The following is a 17,176-nucleotide window of genomic DNA, read 5'->3' as shown; positions in this document are numbered from 1 at the left end:
TGTGATTAGCAGTCCAGATATGAGTTCTAACTCATATAACTAATAACTCATGGTGTCCTCCTCAGCGGTTATCACAGCAAGCATGTTAATTGAACATGAACCTGTGCAGTGTAACTTTAACCAGTTTAGCCATTCAGGTGTACAGAAGGAATCAAATATTCCAGGTCATGGCAGTAGCAGGAAAGATAAAGCACCATCAAGCTTCTATGTGCAAAATAATCTAAAACCAGAAAGTAAGCAGACAAGTATCAAAATAATTTTCACAAAGCCAGGAACCTTAAAAGCTGTTGAACGTGTTAGACTGTTGACACTTAATAGCGTAGGTTTACTGGAGAGGGAGAAATGGCAGGCTCATTGTTGCCAGGAGTAAGTGATAGGTAATAATGAGAGAAGAGACATAGCTATTAAACCCAGCACAGATACTGAGAAAGAATGGCCCCATGACATGTGGAGATAGATTCCAAAACTATTTAACAGTTCTTTGGAGGGGTTGTGTGTGGTGGCTCAGTGATGTTGCTGTTGATCTAAAAACCACTCTTGGGGGCACCTGGGTGGCCCAGATGGTTAAGCGTCTGCCTTCGGCTCAGGTCATGATCCCAGGGTCCTGGGATCGAGCCCCACGTCAGGTTCCCTGCTCAGCAGGGAGCCTGCTTCTCCCTCTTCCTCTACTGTTCCCCCTGCCTATGCTCTCTCACTCTCTCTGTGATGTAAATAAAAAAAATCTTTAAAAATAAAAAAATAAAAAAATATAAAAAAAGTAAAAACCGCTCTTGGTTAGCCAATTAATATGAAGGAGCTACCAGATTTAGCCATTTTGCTCTTTATTACCAAGGTTTATGTGAAGTATTTCCTGTTGCATCCCTGAATTGACCTTAATTCTGATACATAACCAAACGATAGGGGAATCAAGGATGAGGTGTGGGGTAAGGTAAGATGAGGTGAGGATTTGGATCACTTCAGACATGCCCTGGTAGAAAGATATATGCCTCCCATGGTTGCCCACCTCAGAAAGGGCCGTCAGTCATTAAAAATGTCTATTGGTTCTCTTGAGAATTTGCTTTTATTGTGTTTTTTTCCCCCTAAGATTCTTTGCTCTTCTCCCTCTACTTCCACTTCCCCAACACAAGTTACCTTGGTGGAATTCATTTATCTAATTGATAGCCCTACTATCATGGAATTTAAGTCTGTTTTTCATTTGAGAAGCTAAAGGATTAATGCCTGATTTGTAAGTTTGTTTACTTTATATGATTGGGTATATATGAGTCACAAAGTGGAGGAGAATTCAGTATCTTTTTAATCCTGTATTTTCGCTATTTTTTTTTTTAGAGGAAGTCCACAAATGAAGGGGACACCCCATTTTAAGGATGAACAGTGTGCTCCAGCATTAAACTTAGAAATGAGGAAAATATTGGATTTGCAAGCACCCATCATGAGGTATAGTACTTTGGTTAAATTTAGCATTTTGTGATGACAATATATAATATATTTGGTTAATCACATGACCAGTAGGAAAGTTGATTTCAGTTTTTTCACATAGGATCATTTTTTTTTTAGCTCTAAATCCTTGATTAACCCTTAGATGATACATTATTATACTTCAGTTATTTAATAAAGCCTATAAACTGAGTATACCAACCATAATTTTATTCAGAAATTCATAGTTTTTGGTAAGATCTAAAATTGTTTGAATGATACAACATATAGTGCATATTACTTGAAATGAGACTGATAAAAATCACACAAGTTGAGGAAAAGAGAAAGTGCCTTTGTTTCCAAAACCTTCAAAGATTTTGGGAAATATGTGAGTACTTGGAAAAAAGTTAAACTTTCTGATCTCATATGAATAAAGGTTTTGTGATAAGAAGGCTAGAAATACCAAAATACAAAAAAACTATATTTATTGGTAGAAAAAATAAGTGTATATGTAGTTTGGCTTTATTTCCTTAATTGCTTTGCATTTGACATTTTAGTTGGCTGTGATGTGTGGATCTTGTTAAAAGTGTATTTTTCACTTAAAGTTTTTGACTACAGCATTTTTTGTTTCTTTTTTAACAATTCTTTTTAACCGAATCCAGAGTTAAAATTGGGCCTCCAAGAACCTTTTGCTGTTTTGTGCCCAGTCATATACAGTCATGATATTATAGTGGTGATATTCCAGTCTTCTGTGCATCAAAATGGCCAGTATTTCTTATCTCTATTGATAATACTTGCTTTTAAAAAATGATAAGAAATATTAGCAAAAGAGGTATTCTAATTCAAAATTCATTTTGTTAGGAGTCGTTAAAATCTTCCTGTCAGAATGCCTGCAAATAAATTCTTATGAAAGGAAAAATTGATAAATTAGATTATATAAAAGTTAAAAAAAAACTGGGGAAAAAAACCACTGTAAGTATGATCAATAGACAGCACAAACTGAAAACAAGGAAATATACTTCCAGTGAATATCACAAAAGGCCAATTTTCACAACAAATGAAGATTTCCTATAGCAAGAAAAAGATAATAGAACAAATGGACACAGAATATAATCAGTTAGCTTTCGTTTTCTGTATTCCAGTTAATACATTACATAATAGATCTCCATTAGAAGATTAAATAAATGATTTACACATATGAACAGTTAGGTAACATACTGTTGGGGAGGAGATCAGGTGGAGGAGAACTTTGTACGTTGCTGGTGAGAGTGTAAATTTATACAGTGTCTATGGAAATTGATTAAGCGAGGTCTGTCAAAGTTGCATATGCTCATGGTCTTTGTCCAGCATTTCTGCTTCTAGGAATTAATCCTACAAATAATTCAAATGACATGTTTATAGGGTTTTTCATTCTTTACAATAACAGAAGATCAAAACCACCTCATGTCAATCGGTAGGGAGCTGTTTAAATAAATTTTTCTTACTTCTACACATTGGGAACAGCATGCATCTGAAAAAAATGAGGGCACTTTTTTTTTTTAAGGAGGTGGAGGGGCAGAGGGAGAGAGAGACAGAGACTCCTAAGCAGGCTCCACACCCAGTGCAGAGCTCCACATGGGGCTTGATCTAATGACATTGAGATCATGACATGAGCCGAAATCAAAAGTCCGACGCTCAACCAACTGAGCCATCCAGGGGCCCCGAGGGCACTCTTTACTGAAAAAACTTCCCAAATGTGTTGTTGGATTAAAAATAAAAAAAAAAAGCAAAGTGTACTCTATATAGTAATGCTAATAGTTCTTTAAAAAAAGGAGCTGGTAGTGTTAGAATGTGTATTGTTCTGGAAAAATGTGTAAGAAACAGCATGAGAACTAAGTGGGTAGGCCACAGGTTTGGGGAAAAAGACTTTTTACTTTGTGGTCTTATTAAATACTGAATTATATGGTTGTAGTATATGAATATATTGAAAAGTATGAATGTAATGTTCATGTTTTTAAATTCTGATTCACAGTTCTAATAAAAGCCTTTTTTCACTATTTCTTTTGTTAGAATACAGTACAGATACTGGTACATGTCAAAACTGTATGCAAGGGGCTGGGTCTTGTCTTGCCTTGTTTAGTCTATCTTTTTATGTATTCTCTTCAAAGAAAAATAATATTTTATTATTTGCTTAAGTGTGATCAGGGTTATAGAGGGTTGAGTTCGCGTTATGATCGCTTTGGTCAGAAGGTTACTCTTACCTCAGATGCAGTTTCAGCATAGAGCTCCAAGAGTGTGACGTGGTACCTAAGGAATGTGGAATGTCTGTGGACGGCGCTGCACAAGTCTGGCTTTCTACCTCTACTCACTGGCAAACTGTAGGGCTCATGGGATGGGATAGAATAAGAGGCTTTAAAAAAAGAAATCCTGACGTCTTGTATAAGTTTAACTTGTCAGGTGTTTGTTTTAGTCAGGTGCTAGTTTTTAATATACAAGTTTAGGTGACTGGGAATCTGTAAGGTTTTTCTCAAAACTTGAGAAAAATAGTTGCATTTTAGAGCAGTATTACTATTAGCACCTGTAATGCATACTTTTTGGAAATGTGATTGGAGATAAGCTGTGTGGTCTTGCACTGAGGGAGAAGACATGATATTCGGACTTTCAACCAACTATTTTCCTGCCCACTACCAAAAATATGAGTCATATGGAATTAGAGATAATGGTTAAACTGTTGCTTATAGGCATAATATGGCAAGACTTTTGCCATCTTTTAGTTTTTGCTTGAAGAAAGAATAGGATTAATGGTGAGCATCCAACATTTGTCATTATTTGAGGATGAGAATGTTTAGAAGATGAGAAGTACTAATATAATTTATAATTAAAATTCTTAGTCTATTTCCCTAATACCACGTAAAAAATACTAATGAATACCACAGTTTATTCCATATCTTTCTCCCTGGCTCTTAGGGAAGCCTTATGTAGTATATAGTATTTAATATTTGTTAGGCCATTAAGTATATTTACATATTTGAGAATTGGTAATTATGAATTAGATGTTTCCCATTAAGAATATTTGATTAATCAGAAATATTAATCTGTTTTCAAGATCCTACTGTTATGCTTCTAAGATCCCAAATTAAGTGGGGGTGGGGGAAGGTACCTCTGGGATATCAGTTATCTGTTAAAAAGCCCATGAAGTCAGTGATTGGTGAGACTCTCTGAGGACGTAACTTATAGTATGTTTATGTATATTTTGTGTATATTTATACTCAGGAGTGATTTTCAAAAATACTTAAAAACCAGTGCAGCATGAAATGTGATAGCGATTATCAGTACAGAATCCTGATATCCCCTTATGCCAAGAGTTCATCCTTTAGTTGTTACATCTTTGTGACACTGGCAGTCAGTGGGCATGTACTTGCGTGGCATGGACTGAGGCCTGTTTGCTAACTTTGTGGAAATACTCAGTATTTTAACAACTCATATCAGCCTTTGTTTCAGTGAGTTTGTTTCCTTTCAGTTGAATGAGGAGGATCTTCTCTTTTCCTGTGGATTCTTCATCATGTTTACTGTAGTTACTTTAAAGTCATTATCTTTTTTTTTTTTAAGATTTTATTTATTTATTTGACAGAGATAGAGACAGCCAGCGAGAGAGGGAACACAAACAGGGGGAGGGGGAGAGGAAGAAGCAGGCTCACAGCAGAGGAGCCCGATGTGGGGCTCGATCCCATAACGCCGGGATCACGCCCTGAGCCGAAGGCAGACGCTTAACCGCTGTGCCACCCAGGTGCCCCAAAAGTCATTATCTTTTGATTCCAACATCAGGATTGATGGAGTCTGTTTATATGGATAGATTTTTCTTTTACTCTGGGTCACATTTTCCTGTTTCCTCACACATCTGGTTATTTTTTGTCATAGCACTGTAGATGACAATGTAGAGATTCTGAATTCTATTAACTTTGTCAGAAGAGTACTGAGTTTTGCCTAGTAGGCAGTTAAATTACCGCAGGATGACCTTGATCTTGTTCCTGTCATATGCAGTGATTCTTCTAGGGAAATGGGAACAGGGGTGAAGGAGAATATAGTTGGAAAAAATGTAGGCTGATTCCTGCTGACTGAAGATCACTGGTAAACCAGTGGCTCTTCCACTGAATTGCTTCTCTTTGACATGTGGCAGCAGATCTAAAACGTAAATTTTTTATATTCTCTTCAGTATGTGCTATATATAAATTTTACACTAAAATATAAATTTGAAGGGGAAGAATATATAATACTTCAGAGGTCAACCTTCTGTAAACTCAATTGATTACAAAATGTTCTGAAGTTCAAGAAATGGAGCTGGGTAAGGGGACATATGCTACTCTTTATAATCTTTTTATGGTAGGGAAGAAAACACAGTCAATTCTTCATCGTCTGAACTCCTTGGGGAATGAGTCATCAAACTCAGCTTGTAAAGGTTTGAAGGTTTACTTTAAGAATTAAAACATTACAGCCCCCCCCCCCGTGCCATTATGGTTTAAAGTATTTCTGAAATACACTCTTCCTAAGTATGAAAGAAAACTTAATAGTATATAATAGAGAGTATGTATTATAGACACATCACATTTTTCATTATTTCATCCTTTCTTGAATTCTTTATGGCATTTGATACTCTTTTTATATTTTAAAGATTTTATTTGAGAGAAAGAAAGACAGAGAGAAAGAGAGCATAAGCAGAGGGGGCTGGCAGAAGGAGAGGAAGCCCAAGGAGAGGGAGAAGCAGGCTCCCCGCTGAGCAGGGAATCTGACCCAGGGTTCCTTGGATCATGACCTGAGCAGAAAGCAGACGCTTGACTGACTGAGCCACCCAGGCACCCCTAGCATTTGATACTCTTGAGTATCTTTCTTAAATCTGTCTTACTCCCTTGGCTTTCTTGATAGAACAGTTTCCACTGGTTCCCCTGGTTCTCCTTTTTACCCCCTCTCTGCCAGTATCTTTGCACTGCCCTTCATGGATTCCCCTTTCCCTTTCTCCCTTCTACTGCCTTCCACAAGCATTTAGCCAGCACTGCCTTAGGGGCTGGGCACGTAAGAGTAAGCAGAGTGAGCATTTATTTGCCATCAGGTTAAGTATATGTTAAATCTCTTTGTAAATATGTGAAGTGCTGTGATCATACTCCATAATTCTCAAGTCAACTGAGCAGTCTTCTGAAGGGAGAAACTGTTTTTTTTTTCATCTCAAAATCTTGAAAATCATTTATTAATTTTTTTAAAAGATTTTATTTATTCGACAGAGATAGAGACAGCCAGCGAGAGAGGGAACACAAGCAGGGGGAGTGGGAGAGGGAGAAGCAGGCTCATAGCAGAGGAGCCTGATGTGGGGCTCGATCCCACAACGCCGGGATCACGCCCTGAGCCGAAGGCAGACGCTTAACCGCTGTGCCACCCAGGTTCCCTGAAAATCATTTATTAATTTTAACACAGAGCTTAGCACTGTCGTAGAGCGTGGACTTTATAAATGCTTGTTGTGTGAATGAACAACGTGAGGCTCAGTGATGCTCTAGAAATGCTGGGGTCTAGAACTGTGCACACCAATAAATAGTCTGTTGTCAGATGAAGTTCCTTGGATTTAAATTAGTTAAAAGTAAACAAAGTTAAGAATTCAGTTCTTTTGTCACAGGTGTACAGCCTCCACATGTGGCTGCTGGTTACCATGTTTGATAGCATAGATACAGAGCATTTCCATCACTGCAGAAGGTTCTGTCGGCCAGGGCTGGAGGCTTGTCACCTCTGTGCTTTATGGCTCCAGATTGTCAGCTTGTCATAAGTTGTTCTTTTTATGGTTTCTTTGCCTTTTTCCTTTTTTTGTCAGATTTCATTTATCCTCCCATCTTCAATTTGCTGTTTCAGTATTTCTAGTTTTAGGAAAACTGATTGATCAAGTTTGTGACAATGGCTACTGATAGTCTTTTAATTTTTCTAGAATTTCTGATTCTAGATAAATTATACATAGATAAACCTACTAGATAGCTCAATTGTAGATGACAGTTTTGTAAGTTGGTTCTTGATCCTCTTCCAGAGCAATTATATTCATACTCATTGCTTTCCCAGTGTGCTCTCTTAACAGGTAGTTGGTTCTAAATTGCTTATTTCCCTACAGTTTGCAATCCATGCTGGAAGATCTCCTCGTTGCTACTTCTGATGGACTTCTTCATCTTATTCACTGGGAAGGAATGACAAATGGAAGGAAAGCTATTAATCTTTGCACAGTACCTTTTTCAGTAGATCTGCAGTCATCTAGAGGTAGTTATGCCTTCTGCATGGGGTACAACCAGATGTTTAATATTTGATACAATCTGCTCAGATATTTGCTATGGATGAACATTGATTTTTCTACTTTGGAATTAATTATACAAGGGGAGTGTGTGTGTGTGTGTGTGTGTGTGTGTGTGTGTGTAGGAAGGAATGATTTAATTGTTTGTTCTTAGCTCGTTATTTTTGCCCTTTTAACTGTCCTTACAGGGTTTGCAAACACAAATGTGAGGGCATTATTTACTATATTCACATTTCATGTACTTATGTTTTCATCAGCAGGTTCATTCCTGGGTTTTGCAGATGTGCACATCAGAGACATGGAATACTGTGCCACACTTGATGGGTTTGCTGTTGTGTTTAATGATGGTAAAATTGGATTTATTACACCAGTGTCGAGTAGATTTACTGCAGAGGTAAGACTTTTACTATGGAATATTTATTTTCTTTATTTTACATTTATTAATTTTAATTTTTGTTGTTAAGTCCCTTCCATACTTTCCTTATTTAAGATTTTAGGGTTCTTGTTAAGTAATTTTTTAAATCAAAGTAATATATATAATACTTAAAAATAATATAAGTAGACAATTCTGTTAGATATGTTGAAGAAAAATTATAGTTCCCTTCCGTTTTCTGCTCTCTTCACACCCAGTTTCCATTCTCAGGGGCAACCACTTTATTTTCTTTACTGGTTATTTTGTTATTTATCGTCACTACCCCAAGTATTTTCTTTAATTTTTAGTTTTTAGGCTGTTTATTGACTTCCTGCTGTGGGAAAAGACCATTTGCTTCCCTGTTGCTACCACACTCATAGTCTTCCTATCTTCCTAGTAAACTTATTGTGATTTTGATTAATTACTATTCATTGTTTATACTGTTACTGCTGTATACACCCTAGACACCCTGAGCCATGTGATATGTTTTGATTATTTTTTCTTTCCTGCACATTTCTCTTCCTACTGGGAATTAATAATTGTTTATTTTTTATGTACTTACCACTAACTAACCCCAAACTGCGGTTTGTGTAAATATCCTCTCAATTCTTTCAAACACATTAGATGTTCTATTTGTTTCATCTTCTTGAAGAAATTTGTTTTGGAACTTTCTGGCTTGCTCCAAACTGGACTGCTTGCTCACTGTACCTTTAACACAGTTGTACTTTTGGTTTTCCATCGTCCATCACCTAAGGATTTCCTTCATTCCTTTATTTGTATGTGATCTTTTCATAGTTAATGGTTGGTTAATTAATACAGGATTAGTTAATATATGAATTTGGTTGCTGTGACAGAGACCCAAAGTAAAAGTTTGGATTCATTGAAAGCTGTGTGGATTTTGGTGGGTTTGATTGACCCTAATCTTCCCCAAAGGTGAGCTAACTGGATTGTTTCCTTTCCTCCCCTCTCTGTATCCAGTGCTCATTGGAGGAGAGTCCTGCAGTTCTTTCCAGAGAATATATACCTGGCTGGCCCAGTATTCTGGGTTTTAAGTTATGGAAGTGTTAAATTAGATGGTCTGAATTTACTTATCTATGTTCTCAGTGTGGTCCAGAGACACCAGGGTTTTTTATTTTGTTTTTCTCCAAAGAAAAATCTACAGTTTTCTGTTGGAGTGAAGGTGAGGTATTTCTTAGCAGCTCAGATTGGGAAGATATTATGGGAGCACCCAGCTGATGCTTCAACAGGCTTTAAAAGACTGGAAGTCCTACTCCTTTTAGTTCAGTCTTTCTGAGAAATCTAAATCCTCAAGCCTTTTGTGCACCCTACAATGTAAATTTAGCTGTTTCTCAACATTCTTTTAACGCAGGTTAAGGATTCTACTCACCCATATGCTACCTAGCTTTTAAAATTTAATGATACTGCCTCCCCCCATTTGTTGTCCTTGTCAGTTCATGCTGTTGAAAAAGATCTTTTCTGTTGGAAAAGTTGGGGCTTTATTAAGAGTCAGAGAAGCTAAATATTCATATTCAGTCTGCTCTCTTTAACCGGAAAAGATTTTAAGTTTTTTTTAATTTTATTTATTTGAGACAGAAAGAAAGCACCAGCAGGGGGAGAGGGAGGGGGAGAAGCAAGCTCCCTGTTGAGCAGGGAGCTCTACATGGGGTCCAATCTCAAGACCCCTAGATCATGACCTGAGCCGAAGGCAGACACTCAACCAACTTAACCAGCTGAGCCACCCAGGTGCCCAAGATTTTAAGTTTTTAAAGGCATATTGTTTGCTACATAGTGTCAGCTTTAATATTCCTAAAACTGTTTTTCATTATCATCTTTATTCACATAGTAAAGTATTAAATAGTACATTTGTGGTAACATGTCAATATATAAGAAAAAAAATAAGCTTTTGAAGAATTTAATTTTTTTCAAGGTATATTTGTAATTATGTTTGGGATTTAAATGTTTTTATTGAAAACAAAAATTTTAGAGCTGAAAAAGTGGCTCATTTCTGAGTATCAGCTTTTATCATTTTTTTAAAAAAGATTTTCTTTGTCAGAGAGTGCTTGCTCACATGCACAAGCAGGGGGCAGCTGTAGTTGAAGGGAGAAGCAGACTCCCCTCTGAGCAGGGAGCCTGATGTAGGGCTCAGTCCCAGGACTCTGGGATCATGACCTGAGCCAAAGCAGTCGCTTAACCAATTGAGACACCCAGGCGCCCCATAGCTATTAGCATTTTTTGTTAGTATTTGGTCAAAGAAAATTTTCCAGTAAATTAAGAATTTAAAAAATAATGAAAAGCAGATGGACATTGTTAAATCAGAAAATACAGATTAGGAGAATACATACATATATTACTGGTAATTGGAAAATAAACTAATGACATGTTTATATTAGGCATTATTTAAGTGATTTGTAAAAATTTTGTTTGGCGTTTTTGATGCATTTAACAGATGTATTAAAATATGTCAGATTATGTGACTCCTCTGCTCAGAACCCTCTGGTAGGACTGGATAATTAGGACAAAACCTACTGAAGACAATTAGAAAAGCCGGAGAAAAAAATTTTTAAATGTGCCGAAGGCTTTGGAAAGCTAATAAGACCGCAAAGAATCACCACGCAAGGTGGGGGGGTGAGGCGCGAAGGCCCGGTGAGCTAAGCCCATTGTGTGGGGCTACAGTGAGCATAAACAGCACGCTGTATGCGGGGACTTGGGTGGGTCTCACAAATGTGCTGAGTGAAAGCGGCTAGACACAAAAGAACATGTGTTACGATTTTATTTTATGTCAGATTAAAAATAAAAACATGGGCCATTCTAAATTAGAGTTTAAATGGATGCATATTCGTGGTCTAAAGGAAAAGAAGGAAGTGGTTACCAATTAAGTCTGGATATTGGTTTACTTCTGTGGCAGGGTGAGGGTGTTTGGATCAGGAGGGACACTGTTGGGGGGCTTTTCGATACTGAGAGTTCTTGGCCTGAGTGCTAGCTAATTCCACAAGTGTTTACTTTGTGATATTATTGAGATGTACAATTTTTTTTGTATTCTTCTCTAATGTGTTACTGTTCATAATGGAAAACTTTTTAAAAATTAAAGATACTCCAGTGACTCCCTATATATAAATTAGACAAAAAGCCAAAGAAGCTTTTATAGTAGCTTTCAAAGCCCTATAAATTTGGCCTCCTAAATCTGCTACCTCATCCACTACTACCACTCCTTCCCTCCCTGTGCTCCGTTCCGTCTGCATAGGCTTCTTTGATGTACTTAGAACATGCCGGAAATACTACGACAGTACGACCTTTGTACTTGGTACATCTTGAATACTTTCCTCACAATGCACCTGCATGGGGAAGACTGTTTAATATTGTATCCTTCTCCCATACTCTGTTTCCTATAATTGCTTTATTATTTTTTTCTGTAGTATTTACCAATCTCCAATATACTGTACAATTTTTTTTTTTTTTTAACTTAACAGCCTCCTAACAAATAGAAGGCAAGGACTGTGGTGTGTTGGAATACCTGCCACATCCTCAGCACCTAGAGCAGTGCTGGGTGAATAGTGGGCACCTGGAAAATACTAGTTACAGAAATCAGTTAATTTTAATTTAAGCAGTGGTCCAGGTAAATAATGCTCAGTGCTGTCTCTACCACTTTTTTGTTATGTAAAATAGTTTGTAGTTTTATTGTTAAAATTGCAAAATAAAATTCCTACATAAAAGGAAGCAAAATGCCATGTTTAGGTAATTGATTATATAGCTCATTTGAGAATTAAATAAAATCTATAGTATTACGTTTTAAACAGAGCTGTAATTATATTGGATCTTCTAGTGTTTACTGTTGCGATCATCCAAAAATAAAGTGCTATATTGTAGTGTGCTATGTTTTTGTGCTTATTAAACTAATAGTCATGATGACCTTTGCCTTAGAATTTATCATCTAAGACGTCCTTGATTTGACAAATAAAAACAGACAGTGGAGCTGAAATCTGTTCTGTTTTCTGTAGTCAAAATAGCATATAAGTGTAGTAATTTTTTCATTTATTGAAAGCTTAACTTGCTGAATGAAACTGTATGTTTATTTTTCTTCCTTATTTTTCTTTATTATAGCAGCTTCATGGAGTTTGGCCGCAAGATGTTGTTGATGGAACTTGTGTAGCAGTAAATAACAAGTATCGACTCATGGCATTTGGTTGTGCAAGGTAATTGATAGAGACTTCTTCATTTTAATATATTTTTTTAAACATAAAATGTTCTAAACATACTTGTAAACTTTTTCATGCCTATCATAATTTAGGAATCAGCCTTAATATAAAATCTGAAAGCATTTTATTAGATTGAAGCAAATAGATCTAAAGGGCAAATTTAGGTTATTGAGTGTTTTAAAGGTAAGCTTTAAAGGTGAACTTTTCTTCAGTGGTAGGAACTTGTAACTTGAGTTACAAGTTAGAAAGATTAAGTCAGACTAACTTTGAGTTCCTTGTTATTTAAAAGAAAATCAGAAAGATATTTTTCTTTTTTTAAAATAATCGTTTCTTGGGACACCTGGGTGGCTCAATTGATTAGGTGTCTGCCTTCAAGTCCTGGGATCGAGTCCCACGTTGGGCTCCCTGCTTAGCAAGGGGCCTGCTTCTCCCTCTGTCTGCCACTCCTCCCCCTGCTTGTGCTCTCTGTTTCTCTGTCTGACAAATAAATAAGTATCTTTAAAAATAAATAAAATAATCCTTTGTTCTGGCTAGTGTCCAAAATCTATAAAGAACTTAAACTCAACACTCAAAAATTAAAAAATCCAGTTAAGAAATGGGCAGAAAACATGAACAGACATTTCTGCAAAGAAGACCTATAAATGGCTTACAGACACATGAAGAAATGCTCAATATCACTCATCATCAGAGAAATACAAAACAAAACCACAATGAGATACCACCTCACTCAGATGGGTCAGAGTGGCTACAATGAACAACTCAGGAGGCAATAGATGTTGGTGAGGATGTGGGGAAGGGGAGGATGTGGAGAAAGGGGAACCCTCTCACAATGTTGGTGGGAATGCAAAGTGGTGCAGCCACTCTGGAAAACAGTATGGAGTTTCCTTAAGTTAAAAATAGGACTAGCCTATGACTTAGTAATTGCACGTCTAATATTTATTCAAAGTATACAAAAATGCTGATTCGAAGAGGGCACATGCACCCCAGTGTTTATAGCAGCATTATCCACAATAGCCAAAACACGGAGATAACCCAGATGTCCATCAACTGATGAATGGATAAAGAAGATGTGGTATACGTATGCAATGGAATATTACTCAGCCATCGAGAAGAATGAAATCTTGCCATTTGCAATGATGTAGATGGAACTAGAGTGTATTATGCTAAGCAAAATAAATCAGAGAAAGACAAATACCATATGAGGTCTTTAAAAAAAAAAAAGATTTTATTTATTTGAAAGAGAAAGAGCACAAGCAGTGGGGAGGGGCAAAGGGAGAGGGACAAGCAGACTCCCTGCTGAGTGGGCACAGAGCTTAGTCCCAGGACTCTGAGACCATGACCTGAGCTGAAGTCAGACACTTAACCAACAGAGAGAGCCATCCAGGTACCCCCAACAAATACCATATCATTTCACTCATGTGGAATTTAAGAAGCAAAACATATGAACATAGGGGAGAGAAGGAAAAATAAGTTAAAAACAGTGGGAGGCAAACTGTTAAGAGATTCTTAACAATAGGGAATGAACTGAAGGTTGCTGGAGGGGAGGTTGGTGGGGGGATGGGCTAGACAGGTGATGGGCATTGAGGGCACTTGTGATGAGCACTGGGCGTTGTATGCAACTGATGAATCACTGATTTCTACCCCTGAAACTAATACTACACTATATGTTAACTAAGTAGAATTTAAGTAAAATCTTGAAAGAAAAAAAATCCTTTCTTTTTAAGACATTGGTGTTGACATTGCCTTTGAATTTGTGGATGTGCCTTAATGAGCAAATTTAAAGCTCACACATAAGATCGGTTTCTTGTTTTAATTCTGATAATGCAGGTTTTAGAAGTAAAATTGAATGTACAGATTATTCATTCAACAAATATCCTTGTGTCTCCCATGCACCGGGCACAATTCTAAGTACTTACGATATGTTAGAAAAGAGTAAGATACCTGACTTTGTTGAGCTTATATTTTAGCTCAAGTAAAAAGATATTAGAATCTTAATAGTAATGCCTTACAGTATGTATAGTGCTTTTTCAGCCTTCAGTACTCTCTTAAATATGAAATTTCATTTTGCCCTCAAAATGAGAATTAGTGGTTCTGTAGAATATCCATGTGGTATTATCTCTGGCTACATGAAGTTGAGTATCATCATTTTTTGATTAGTGTAGATAATACTCATTATAAATCATCACATTCTTTACACTCGGTAATCTGTGAAGTGGTAAATCTAACACACTGCTTCTCAGGAGATAAATGTAGAAATAGAAGTAAATTTAGCTTAGTATAAGAAAGAAGGAAAAGTAAATTTTTTTCATATCTATGGATTTGATTTGATCACATTTTGTTTAGAGTTTTTAAATCTATGTTTATTAGCACGTTTTGCTTATAATTTTTTTTCTTACTCTGCTAATTAACCAAGGTTATGCTTATGTCATAAAGCAAATTGAAGGACCTATTCCTCTCTTTCTCTGTTTATCTTTGAGTGTGTGCTTGAAGTTGTCAATGAGGCTGTCTAAGCCTAGAATTTTCTTTGTCGGAATTTTTGGATTACTGATTTTTTAGTTTTAAAATACTGATTTTTTCAGTTTTAAAAGTAGATTTAAGGTTTAGATTTTCTCTTTTCCTAAGTCATTTTGGCATGTTATATTTTTCTAGGAAATGGTGTCTTTCATATTACTGTCAAATAAATTGGCTTAAAATTTATAATACCCTTTAAACTTTCATATTGTAAAATAAAAACGAACTTACAGAAAAGTGCATAGTCCAGATATTCAGCTTTACAAATAATTATAATACAAACACCCATCTGTTCACAACTGGGTTAAGAAACAGAGGGAGCTGATCAAAGTTTCAGCCCCCCTACTTCCTTAACTGCAACTCCCATCTCCCCGGCACAGTTGAAAGTAACCAATGTTTTGTCTTTGTGACAATCATTTCCTTGTCTTTATAGTTTTACCACCCCTGCATGCGTTCCTAAAGAGCATAATTTAGTTTTACCTGATTTTGAACTTTATGGGAATAGAATCATATTCTAAATGTTTTGGGTCTTGCTTCTTTGAGTCAGCAGTGTGAAATTCATCCATGCTGTTTGCCAGTAGTGAAAATCATTTTTTGATTGATTTATAGTGTTCCAGTATATGAAGGTATCATAATTTATCTGATTTGCTGTTTAACGGTCATTTACATTGTTTCTTGGTTTCCAAAAAAAGGGGAACATTTTCTTATATAATAACTCAGTATCTTGGTCATCATGAGAAAATTAATGATTAATTCCAAATAAGATCTAATTCTCAGTCCATATTCAGATTAACCCAGTTGTCACCAAAATTTCTTTTATAGCTCCTTGTTTTAACCAGAGTCCATCAAAATTAATGATTTGTATTTGGTTTTTGTTTCCCTTTATTCACCTTTTTCCTGTAACAACCCATACACCTTTTTTCTTATTTTCACAACATTAACTTTTTTTTTATAATATTTTTTTATTATGTTATATTAGTCACCATACAGTACATCCCTAGTTTTTGACGACATTAACTTTTTAAGCATTCAGGCCAGTTGCTTATAGAATGTCCTGCATTCTATATGTGTCTCATTTCCTCATAGTGGCTTTTAGTTCGTTCCTCTAAACCTGTCATGACTGGAATCTTGAAGCTGGTTCTTGTTGAGCCAGTCCAGTCAGATGATTAGGACAGTCTCGCATGAGCATCTGACAGGAGCAGCGGGGCACACCGCACCTCACAGCCTTCAGTCAGGGTGGCACTTGCAGGGCTCCCAGGGCCAGATGGTGGAGCCCACGAGAGGTACTCTCACCCATTGCCTGGGCAGTGAAGGTGGAATCTCGTCCCTCAGCCTCTGTCATCCCACTTCTCATCAGTTGGGAGAGTACCAGCCGTGTGTGTGTGTGTGTGTGTGTGTGTGTGTGTGTCCGTCCGTCCATCCATCCCAGGGTTGGGGTGGAAGGTTTGTGATTGTAGCTGTGTGACATAACAGACCGGTGGCTTCTAGCTCTGGTCATCCAGCCCTTATCAGGATTAATTGCCCTGAACACTCAGCTGTAGTTGGTATCCTTTGAGTTCTGTAGGCGACTTTCTTCTAGGATGCCAGTTTGCAAGGGGATCAGTCTGACAACCTGACTCTCCTGGGATCGAGTACTCCGTTGGGCTCCCTGCTCAGCAGAGGGTCTGCTTCTCCCTCTCCCTGCTCCTGCTCTTTCTCACTATCGCTGTCGTTCTCTCTGTGTCTCTGAAACAAATAAATAAAATCTTAAAAAAAAAAAACCACAAGGTTTGTCTAGATGCTTATTAAACATTTTTATCATGTGATGTTGTGTACTTGCCGTGGCACCAGGTAGCAATAATGTTAAGTTGTTCTTGTATTAGTGGTACTAATTAGTGGTCACTTGTGATTATAGCCATATCTCTATTATAGAGAGATCTTTTTTGCTTTGAGATTAGTGAATAGTGTCTTATGCATGAAGAAATATTTTTCTCTTATAATGGGTTAATGAGAAATGGTAATAAAAGTAATTTAAACAATATAGGCATTATAGAATACATAAAAGATTAGTTGTCAGTCTTTTTTTAAGTTTGACTTAGCACCTATTTCTTGTATTAGAAATATTGGCCTTTCCTTACTGACCTGTTAGAGCTCAGCAACCCAGAATTCCCACTCAACAGTTGTCAGGTGCAGAGCAGAAACAAGTAAATACCTGCTAGTTACTTAGTGTTGTCTTTCAACAAAGTGTCTAATTGGACAGGTAGTCTGGAAAGATAACCTATTCCCAGGCATTTGGCTTCTGATAAAGATGGAATAACAGATCAGATTCCTTCTCCCACGTCGGGGAGAAAATGGACGAAAATATGAAAGCATAAG

At 36.9% G+C, this 17,176-nt stretch overlaps 1 protein-coding gene across 5 annotated transcripts in view; it reads left to right on the top strand.

Moving 5' to 3' along the window:
• The window catches only part of RIC1 (RIC1 homolog, RAB6A GEF complex partner 1), a 187,599-nt gene that overhangs the window by 128,253 nt on the left and 42,170 nt on the right, over positions 1 to 17,176 (top strand). For 4 of the 5 annotated variants that reach the window (XM_034647000.1, XM_034646999.1, XM_034646997.1 and 1 more), the window contains 4 exons: positions 1,327 to 1,434; positions 7,532 to 7,674; positions 7,963 to 8,099; positions 12,216 to 12,307. In XM_034647000.1, coding sequence (XP_034502891.1) covers positions 1,327 to 1,434; positions 7,532 to 7,674; positions 7,963 to 8,099; positions 12,216 to 12,307 — 480 coding nt within the window. The remainder of the gene's footprint in view (positions 1 to 1,326; positions 1,435 to 7,531; positions 7,675 to 7,962; positions 8,100 to 12,215; positions 12,308 to 17,176) is intronic. The other variant, XM_034646998.1, reaches the window with a different exon arrangement.

This window comes from Ailuropoda melanoleuca, chromosome 17 (genome assembly GCF_002007445.2).
Source record: "Ailuropoda melanoleuca isolate Jingjing chromosome 17, ASM200744v2, whole genome shotgun sequence".
NCBI lineage: Eukaryota > Metazoa > Chordata > Mammalia > Carnivora > Ursidae > Ailuropoda > Ailuropoda melanoleuca.
Note: the sequence above shows the minus strand (reverse complement) of the source record. Positions and strands in the feature narration are given on the sequence as shown.